Source organism: Pezoporus wallicus, unplaced genomic scaffold (genome assembly GCF_028554395.1).
Source record: "Pezoporus wallicus isolate ANWC-B61680 ecotype Strahan unplaced genomic scaffold, APGP_CSIRO_Pwel_v1 contig_3365, whole genome shotgun sequence".
NCBI lineage: Eukaryota > Metazoa > Chordata > Aves > Psittaciformes > Psittacidae > Pezoporus > Pezoporus wallicus.
Window position 1 is genome coordinate 673,542 of NW_026640883.1, and position 10,421 is coordinate 683,962.

General features: G+C 55.1%; 1 protein-coding gene across 2 annotated transcripts; it reads right to left on the reverse strand.

Moving 5' to 3' along the window:
- Positions 1–2,280: 2,280 nt before the first annotated feature.
- On the reverse strand, positions 2,281–9,364 carry TLX1 (T cell leukemia homeobox 1). Of its 2 annotated transcripts, none has more exons than XM_057421068.1 (3): positions 8,173–9,364; positions 6,390–6,627; positions 2,281–2,792 (listed from the first exon to the last, which is right to left on the reverse strand). In XM_057421068.1, the coding sequence occupies exons 1-3, from the start codon at positions 8,639–8,641 to the stop codon at positions 2,570–2,572; spliced, it is 930 nt and encodes a 309-aa protein (XP_057277051.1). In that variant the 5' UTR covers positions 8,642–9,364; the 3' UTR covers positions 2,281–2,569. The 2 variants fall into 2 exon arrangements, with proteins under 2 accessions (XP_057277051.1, XP_057277052.1); XM_057421069.1 differs by having other exon boundaries at positions 6,390–6,591; positions 8,173–9,358.
- Positions 9,365–10,421: the final 1,057 nt, after the last annotated feature.

The following is a 10,421-nucleotide window of genomic DNA, read 5'->3' on the forward strand; positions in this document are numbered from 1 at the left end:
AACTGTAAACCATTAAAAACCTGCACACAACGATGCCTCCTGAAGGGGTAAGCCCTAACCCCAGCATTATCTTTGCAGCAGAAGTTGGGCATGTATTAAATAATTACCATAATCAGCACCTAAAAATCTATCTGTAGTATGAAACAGAACCCAAACAAAAGACTTCTGTGAAATTTATCTTGAGAAAAAGAATAGAAGGTATTTTACTTCAGTAGTTTTTGGGAAGTAATCAAGTATATTTCAGATACATCTCAAAAAATATGTGTGTTGTCTGTATTTCCTTATTTTCCTGTGGATTTTCTTTAATTTTTCTTTCTTATTTCTTTTTTGGCGTCTTGTCTCTCCATCACTGGAGGTGTTTCTCTGTGTTCACTCACACACTGAATGAGTGAATGAGCCATAAATATTCAGCCCAATCCTGCAGTAACAGATTTGGGGTAAAGCAGGCTATTCATACACACAAGCTCCTCAGCAATGCTGCACGCAAAGAACCCAGCTTCCAGAAGCACTATCAACTGGGCGTCAAAGACTCTGGGCATTTTGTCACACATATCCCACAGGCAGCCTGGATTCAGGGCTTGCGGCTTGCCACCCTTTTCAGTTCTCTCCTCCAACATCCTTTTCCCCGTAATTCCCAGTGGTGGAAGAAATTCAAGGCTGAAGTCAATGCAGCTTCCCTGGCCGTAAGGCTGGGAGATTCCCCAAGGAAACTGAAGGGGGTTTTCCCACCAGTTTTATTTTCCACTGAGTAAGGCTTGCCCAGATGGGAACAATGTCCTTGGGTAAAGCTGAGTGTGAACAGAAAACAGGGTCCCCCAAATAATCCCCTGCAAGTTTGTCTCTAAAATGTACTCTTGCACATTTCTTTATATTCAAATTCCACTTTCCATATAAAGTTTTAAACACAAGTATTTTTAGACCCAACCCAGCCCAGGTGAGACCCCACTCCAAGATCTTCCTCAAGAAATTATTTAACATGAGTTTAAGGCCAATTCCTGCCACCCCAGCAAGCCTCCCAGAAGAGCTTTGGTTAAAGCACTGCTGGGTAGAAGCATGAAAATATTTAGAGGATCAGGGGTTAAAATACAACAAATTACCTCTGGAGCTTCCAAAGCCGAGTGAACCTGAGCAAAGTCTAATGCTAACTCTATTTTCATTTAACAGAAAATAGCAGGGGTTTCAGCAGTAGTTGTGATACGCTGTCTCCTCGCAGGGAACTAATAGACAGGGAAAAGCAAGGCTTTAAATGATTTATTCAGTACCCTGGAGATTTTTATTTTGATTTTTTTTTCGTTTCCACATAAATTACACAAGCACTTTATAAAATGAGTACACAGAAAACACCTTATTAAGTGCATAACTTAAAAAATCAAACCCAAACAAACAAATGCCTTAAAAAATCTCACTGAAAATAGGTTTTCTGATTGCTTGTTTGTACTAGCTGCTTAAATTGGCAGTGCTGTGTTAGGTTACAAGTAACTGAAAAATATATACTGTATATATATATCTATATATATTCCTGGTATTCGCTATAAGAAGTGCTCTGCTTAATTGTGTCTCATTCCCTCAGTACAATTAAAGAAACAACTAAGTTAAACGGTTGAGAGTGAAATTGATTTTTGCCATCAGGAACTGCCTTCTAAAGGGAAACAGGTAAAATAAAACATTGGACAACATTTTGCAAATGATATGGAAATACTCCATGGAAAGAAACTGCATTACCCCCATAAAACTGCCACCCGGGTCTTCTCGTTATTAAAATACACGCTGATGGGCATAGAGTCCGTGGCAGCTGGGGACAGTTTGGGCTCTTCATACAATTGAGATATCATATTTACCATCCTCAGGAGTCTATCAGATCCTTCTCTTATTCCCCCCTTGCAAGAAAAAAATTAATGAAAAAGGGGAGGAGAGACAGTGAGGTGAGATCCAAAGGGTTCCCATCTGGAGCAAGCAGAAATTGCTGCTGTTTCCTCCATTTGTTGCATCCCCGAACGTCTCCGGTGTGAAAAACCTGAGGAGGCTCATGGCAGAGGCGCTTTCCAGGGAGCCTCTTCCTTTTGTTTCAAGCCATCAGTCCAAAGTATACATATATATATATATATACATACACTTTATATATATATATATATATATACGGATATATAAGGGTGACTCCAGGCTTTGCATTGCTGCTGGCAGAATCCAAAGGAAGTTCTTTCCCAGCTGGGTGAACGCCGGCAGCCGTGTGTCAGAGCTGGTTTTTTTGTCTGGCAGCAGTCAGCAAGTTCACGGTCGGCACTGGAGACTTTCAAGAGAACAAAAGGGTTGGGAGGAGGCGAGACACCACTGCTGCTCCAGCAACCCCACAGGCAAGGAGAGTTTTCGGGGTGTTTTCCCTTCCTTTCGGTCCTTGTGGAGGCTTTCCCCAGCTGGACACATGGGATGCACACGAGGCTAGATGACTGCGGGGTGACAGCCTTCCCCAGGGAGAAACAGGGATGCCAAGTGTCCCACCAGTGATGCCGCTTGTCCCCCCAGGGACAACCCCACGAACAGAAGGTGCACATGCCACCAGCAGGTGCTAGCCTTACTCGCAAGCAGAAGCGACAGTGGTGACACTGGTGATCTTGGTGGAGTCATCAGACCAAGGCTGGAGGTTCTGGAGAGCAAAGAGAGAGGAATTGTGGACACAGATGGGGTCGGCTTGGATGGGCTGGTTGATGGTTTTTTGGAAGGCCTCCTGCTGCAGCTGCATGAGGATACGGTTCGCTTGCTGCCGCTCAGCCTCCCGCTCCTCTGCTGTCTGCCTCCTAGGAGAGAGGGAGCGGTTAGATGCATCTGGGGGAGCAAAGGAGGAGTATCTCCAGAGAGAATAGGTTGTGCTGGATGCTTAGAGTTGGGGGGGGGGGGGGGGGGGAGGGGGTAGCAAAAGAGGATGCCTAGCCATGGCATAGGCCCACATCCCTACCCCAAACTGCCCGTAAATCCCTTAAACTGGGGGCTTGGGCTGTATCTTACTAGCCCCAGCAAAAATTGCTCTGATCACAGAAAGCCAGGAGCAGCCCACAGTTTTGGTTTGTTTCCCACCCATGGGAAAAACCCAAGCAGAGCCAAAACACCCATGGGAGCACATGATGGGGTTGCAAAAGGTGGGATTCCCTGCAAATGTGCCCTGTTCCCAGCAGTGAGAGCCAAGTGCACAACGTCCTAATGAGGAGCATGGGGCAGGAGCGAGGTGAGACACCACTGACTGGCAGTGCCACGTGGCTGGGAGACAGGCAACATCACCCTGGGTATCCCCTTCCCATCTCCTTTGCTGGGCTGTGGAGACCAGCTGTCAGGAATCTGGATGAAGGCAACAGCATGCCCAAGGCAGGCAGGACAAAAGTCAGCAAAATGTTGGCTAAAGACTAGAAACATATCTCTAGCACTGAGAAGATTCAAAGCCCAGAATAAACTGTCTGAACAGGGTGAAGAAGCTATATTTAAGAACAGGTTGGATATGCATATATCTGGGATGAACCAGCAGAGCTGATCCTGCTGAGGAAGGAATCAGGGCCTGCTTGCGTCCTTTCCAGTGCTGGTAGGGTTCCAGCTCTGGGATCTCTTGGAGCAGGGAATGAGATAGGTAGAAAAGACCTGAACACACCTGAAAATCCCACCCCTCCCTTGCTTGGATAGCAGCAAGGTCATTCTGGAGGCTGCACCCTGTGGTTACCTCTGCTTTTAGTGGTGAACATCTCCTGGCACCTTCAGTGATGCTGCTGGGAAAACCCAAGGGCAGCTCACAGTGCCAGTCCCAGGGTGATCCCCAAAGCACCCCCTGTCTCTTTCACACACCCCTGGGCTCAGCTGATGCTCTCCCGGCAGCTTCTGTGGATCAGTGACAGGGGAAAAGGCAGCGTTTTAATTTAGCAACTCGGGGGGATGCAAGATGTCTCATCCTCTTTGGCTGTGGGGATTTGAAGTGGCAGCCCTGAGCTCCACAGTGATGTCTCAGAGAGCAGGGCAGCAGGTCCCTGGCTGCCCAGCAGGCAGGTGGGTGAAAGCTGGATGCAGGTGATGGGTCACAAGCCTCCAGGCGTGCAGCCAAGTCTCCCACCCTGGAGCATGTAGCTCAAGGCTCAGTCCCTGCTCTAATCACTATGTCAACATCTCACATCAGACATCCTGGGGAGTTGGGGCTCAGAACAGCACCGGCCCTCCCTGCACAGCATCTCTGCCTTGATGAATATTTAATGACTCCCTGCACAATGAAGAGGTGTTCCAGGAGGAGAGCGAGAGCCCCACATCCAGAACAGTCAGGAACACGATGGCTGAGAGCACCCAGGCTCCCAAATATCTCCCTGCTCTAAGCAACTGGTAAATCCATGCGTCATGTCAGGCTGTGATCTGTAAGTTCAGATCTGCCTGGAAGGAATTAAACCTTGATGCCCGTGTCTCAATCAAGAGCCCAAATCTAAGGAGGGGATGACACAGCTCACTTACTCCAGCAGAGACACCTGGGCAAGGGGCAGAGGCAAGACTCTTCCTCTCAGCCTGCATTTACTTAAACAGTTAAATCCCTCAGAGGCCTTAGAGCAACTCTTTTCTCAGATACTCCCTCCTGCACAGCTCAGACTGTGCCTGCAAGTGGCTCCTGCCAGCACCCAGCACTCCAGGCACCGCTCAGAGCTCACTGCCCTGTGCACGGGCCCAGAGCAGCGAGCTGGGTGTCCTATTAGCCAGGGGCACCCAAATCTCCATCACAACACCCAACGTACATTGATGCAAACAAGAAGAGCTTACAAGTTTGCACCCCTCAGGCTCAGGCCAGTGAGGATTCTCCCATGTCTAAGACTTCAGCTGAGGTCAGGCTGCAGCCTTTCCCTTAGGCAGAACCAGGAGTTTGTTTCTCTTTCCCCAGCTATTTTTTATGGAATAGATGAATAGCTTTGTATCCTTTTCTTCTCTGCCAAAGGGGGCCGAACTTAGCCAACAAATGCAAGGAGTATTGACAGATGGATTTGCCTCACTTCCTTAGGAAACCAGGTTAGAAGACATAGCTGACCCTGCTTTGCAGGCCATGGCAGTTCCTTCTCCAGGACTCTGCTCTTGGCCAACAGAGATCACTCCAGCTAGAGACTTCCTGGCACCTGAGGAGTTGCTCTTCCACGCTGTTTAGGGAAGGAATCGCTGAGGGGGGAGATTCACCCACACTCTTGGTTTCAAGTTCTTTGAACCTCATTTCTTATCCAACCTCAGCATCCTCGGGCACTCTCTGTCCCATTCACTCTCAGGGAGGCCCTGGGGAAGTCCTTTTCCCTGCCTTGAAGAAGCTACTGCCTGCCTAGACCCAGCACCCGTCAACACTCCCCTGAGCTGCGGGGAGCTGCCCCTTGCCCAGCCCCCCCTCAGGGTGTCTGCCCCCGGCCCGGAGCAGGGGATGTTCCGAGGACAAAGGGTGCTTTCCCCGGGGACACCCCGGGAAGCCGCAGCCTGGGAGGGTCAGGGTCACGGCGGTGGAGCCCGGCCTCCTTTTCCTCTCTCGCCCGACTTTACCGACACGCCCGGCAGGGGAACAAAAAGAAAACATTTTGGCAAGGAGGTGCCCTAAAGCCCGCGGGGGTGAAAAACCTCCTCGTGATGCACAGCCCGGTATCCCGGCAGCCCCGGGTGCAGGATGCGGCCCACGCCGGGTGCGGCCCTGCCCCGGCGCCGGGGGTCCCGATCCCACCCCTCCCCGGGACGGCGCGGCTCGGCCGCCGATCCGCGCTCCGTCCGCCGCCGGGCCAGGGCTCCCACATGCTACCCCTGGGGAAAGAGGCGTCGGGTGCCCCCCGGTACCACTGACCGCACCCGCCGCACAGCACCCTCACACATGAATCCTGCATACGTGTGTATGCACACATACATTCAGCCTCGTTGTATGCATGCGAATCAGCTTGCACGTAGACCCTGTGTGCTCACATATAGTACACACGGAATGCACACAGCCTGCACGCACATCACACATGCATCCCCATGCAGGTGTCTGGTTTGCACGCACACCTCCAGCACCCACACCCACACATGTGGGGGCACATGGCCTTCACACAAAAGCATCCCCACACAAGCTGTGCAGTGACACACGCATGCCCTGCTTGGACACAACCACTCAGGAGCGCACATGCTCACACATGCTACACACACACACATGCACAGGCATGTGCATATATGGCCTACGCACACATACACATTCATGCCCACAGGCACACACGTGGCTGTGCATGTACACATGCATTTGCATGTGTGTGTATGCTCAAATTCACATTCACACACGTGTGACACCCACCCAATGCACTCACGCGGCTTGTACCCCCATGTGAAGCCACCAAGGCAGCTGGCAGCAGGCCTGCTGCCCCAAAGCTGCTTCCCCAGCTCCTCACCTCCACTTGGTGCGTCGGTTCTGGAACCAGGTCTTCACCTGGGCATCAGTCATCTTAAGGGCCTTGGCCAGGGCAGCGCGTTCAGCCGAGGCCAGGTACTTCTGCCGGTGGAAACGCTTTTCCAGCTCGCAGATCTGCAGGCGGGTGAAGGAGGTGCGCGGCTTCTTCTTCTTGGGGGGCGTGCGGTTCTGGTAGGGGTGACCTATACGGCGTGTTACAGTGAAGGGTGAGAGGGCCACTGGGGGGGACACGGGAGGAGGGGGGATGAGAGGCAAAGAAGCAAGCAGCGACATATCAGCAGAGGGGCTCCGGCTCCCGGGCGCTGGGCTGGGCACCCCCCCGCTGCGAAGCCGCCGCTTCCCCGCCAGCACTGCGCACGGACTCTAAAACGGCGGCGATCCCGGCGCCTTCCCCGGGTGCTGCGGGCACCCGCCGGGCACCGCTCGATTTTGGTGGAGGGGAAGGCGGCCGCTTGCCCGGTGAAATGCCCGGAGGGGGGTGGTAGAAGCGGCAGTCGGTGCTAGCGCCGTGCCGGGGCTCTGCTCTTCGTGCGAACGGGGCTTGGTTTAATTTCGTTTGGGCAACTTCACCGTGCTCGGCCCAGCGTTTCGTGCGCGGGAAATAACTTCCCTGGCTAGAAATGGGAGTTGCAATCATTGTTTGGTTAGGGTTTTAATGTCATTTTTCTATTGTTTCTCTTTTCTTTTTTTTTTTTCTTTTTTTTTTCTTTTTTCCCCACTAGAAAAAAAATAATTGGCAGAAAAACTCTCGGCCAGGACGGGAAGAAGCTCCGAGAAGTCCAACCCGGTGCCTGCCGGGGAAATGGCCCGTCGGTTGGCCCGCGGCCGTGCCAGAGCCGAGCACCTTCGGGTCGAAATTAAACGTGAACTTCTAAAAATTGGCCCTCGCTTTCCGCGCCGGGAAGAGGGGCCAGTGCGGGCCCTGCAGGAGCGGAGGGCGATTCTTTTCCCCATTGCAATTTCGCTGCTTTTTTTTGTTGCTTTCTTATTTTCGTTGCTTCGAGTTTTTGCTTTATTGCTTTGGCGTTGCTCGCCGAAGGACGAGCCCAGGTACACCTGGAAAAGGCGCCGGGTCTGGAAAGCGGCTCCAGTCCGGGCCCCGCTCTGCTAGGGACTGAAAAAAGTCCCTTGTGTGGGGGGAAAAGCTGACCCGAAACTCGCAGCCGAGATTAACCAGCCGTGTTACAGTACTCAAGGGAAAAAGAGCTCTGCGGGCAATCGGCAACGGGCCGGCCTTCCCGTGCGGGCGAGGGTCTCCCTTCCCGCCGGGCCGGGCTCTGACTCCGAAATAACCCGTTCTTTGAAAATAAACTTTCCCCGGGCTTTGGGTCGGGCGGCGGGAGCGGGCAGCCGTGCCCGGGGCTGTGGGAGGTGTGTGAAATTTGCCATCCCGTTTCCTCCCTCCTCGCCTTTACCGAGCAGCATCCCGGGGAAAAACAAGAAAACCAAACCAAACCAAACCCACCACTAAAGGACGAACAACAAAAATCAAATCAAAACAAAAAAAAAAGTACAATAATTTTAAAATTATAATAAAATGCACTTAGGAGGGACTGAATGCGCCCGCTTGTCCACCTCGTCATGCTCCTGGTCTCCTCCGGGATCTTCTTAGGGCAAGTCAGGCCTCTGCCTGAATCTCCCCACCCGGGGCCAGATCCTGTCTCTCCGGTGGGCACTGGCTGCCGCGCCGAGGCCGGGCGGCGGGAAAGGGAGCGGGGCGGCAGGAGCAGGAAAGGAAGGGGGGTCCCGGTGTCCCGACTCACCTGTGAATCTGTCTTTTGTGTACCGCCTGTTGCTCTCCATCCAAGGGAAGGTGAGCCCCGTGATACTGTTCATGCCGTTCACCGCCGGTACAGCGGCGGAGAGGGGCTGGTGCACGCCGCTGGCCACAGGGCGATGGGCCGGGACGCGGATCACCCCCCCGGCTGAGCTCAAGGTGTTGCTGTTCATGCTCACCGCCATGTTCACGTTGTAGGAGCCGGGCAGGCCGCCCATGCTGCAGGAGGTACCGGTGTAGGCGCCGGCCGCACCGCCGCTCGCCCCGTAGCCACCCGTGACCGTGTTGTAGGCGCTGCCCACGATGCAGCCCAACCCGTAGTCCGCCGAGTCCTGCAGCCGCGGGTGCGATACCATGCAGCTGCCCGGCTCCGACGTGTTGAGGATCTGGTCGATGCCGAAGCTGATGGGCTCGGCTTGGCCTTGGTGCAGGTGGTGAGCCCCGAGGTGCTCCATGCCGCCGGACGGGAGCCGCCGCCCGGCCCCTGCAGCGGAGCCGCGTACAACGCCCCGGGGCACCGGGGCCGGACCTCCGCCCCGGGCCGGGCAGCACAGCTCCTCACCGCCCCTAAACACGGCAACGGAGCCGCGTACAACCCGGACACACCGGCTACACGCTCAGTCCCATAGCACAGCGTTCGCGCACCCCAAGAACCAGCAGCAAAGCCACACACTGCCGGGACACGGCAGCCACACGCTCAGCCCACAGAGCCAGCAGCAGAGCCATGCGCAACCGGGGCACGGGAGCTGCACAACCGCGCAGCCCAGGACACGACAGTAGTGTCCCGCAGGGGCTCGGGAGCTGCACACTCGAGACACAACCGAGACGTCTCCCACGTCCCCACGGGACCAAAAGCCTCCGGGAGCAGGGACGCAACACCCCACCCGCTCCGATGAGTCCCAGCACCCCACCGCCACCAAGACGCCACCACCGAAGCCAAGAGTCGCTCACCCAAGCCACACACACACAGACCCACACCCCCACGAAGGTGCCCCGGAGACCCCTCGCCGCCGCGGGCGGTGGGGAGCCGGGAGCCCCGCGGAGAGGAGCAGAGCGGAGCGCGGCGGAGTGCGAGTGTGAGCGCCCCGCTTGCCCATCAATCACGCTACCCAAGGCCTACTGCTCCCGGGCCCTCACTCTCCATTGGCTGGATGCTGAAAGGAGCCGAGTGAATGACAGCAGAGAAGAGCACACGAGAAAAGGAGTTTCTTCTTCCCCAGCTTCCCCCCACCTCGAAAAAAAAAAAAAAGATCACCACTCTTTCGGCCTTATAAAGTCAGCGCAGGGCACTGGGGTGGGTAAAGAAGTAGCAGGTACTCGGTGGCAGAAGAGGGGAACGTTTTGTCCCAGAGTTTATGGTTGTGGGTTGCTGGGTAAGGGGATCCAGGCTGTCAGTCCCCGTGGCGGGGGGATGATGCCCTGGGCGGCGATCACCGTGAGCTGCCAACTGATCCCGTGTGAGGGGCTGAAGCCGGAGGATCCGTTCCTAGAGGGGTTCCAGACCCAACTGGCCCCTTTTCTCCGGGGGGGGGTGTTCTCAATTTGAAGTCAGCACTTCTCAAAAAGCCGCGGAGGAAGGGGGTGGGGGTCTCCGCCATCTCCAGTAGCCAGAACGGGGACAAGGGACCTGCCAGGAAAACCCCCACGAGTGCCAGGCCTGTGGAGGGGGTACCATGGAGAGAGGCAATGGCCACCTGGGGCACACCTCCCACCGGGGAGCTGGGGGAGCTCAATCCCTCGGGCAGAGCGCCGGCCGCAGCTGCTCCCCCCGGGGCAGCGGCGGGGCGAGGACTGAGCGGGGCACTCGCTGCTGCAGGGACCGCCGCCGAGCCTGCCCGTGGGCGACGAGAGTTTTCGTTAAAAACGTGAAGTCTAAACAACGGAATAAATAAATACACGAAAAAATCGAAAGCCTTGGCTGTAATTTGCTGCAAAATGTATTTGGGCCTGCCCGTCTGTGCTCCCGCTCCGCGCCGCCGGGGATAGGGAAGTTGGGGCAGAGCCGCTGGTGGGGCGGGGACACTGTCAGTTCCTGCCCCATGCTGCTGCCTCCCGGCTCTGCCCAGTGCGGCCCGACTGTCCCGGTCGAGAGTTTCCCTGCTAGTTTGTGCTTTGCTCGCAACGGTCAGCCTGCTCCGTTCCCCCGTTCCTCCGAGCGGGCCATCCTCCCTGCCAGGACAACCGCTGCCCTCTGTGCCTTCAGCGTGCTGGTTGGTCAATGGCGGAGGGAGTGCC

Coding starts and splice junctions, on each gene's coding strand:
- TLX1 (XM_057421068.1), bottom strand. CDS start 8,641: ATGGAGCACCTCGGGGCTCACCACCTGCACCAAGGCCAAGCCGAGCCC. Junction 6,628..8,172: donor CACAAAAGACAGATTCACAG/GTGAGTCGGGAC, acceptor TGTCCCCCCCAG/TGGCCCTCTCACCCTTCACT. Junction 2,793..6,389: donor AACCGACGCACCAAGTGGAG/GTGAGGAGCTGG, acceptor CCTCTCTCCTAG/GAGGCAGACAGCAGAGGAGC.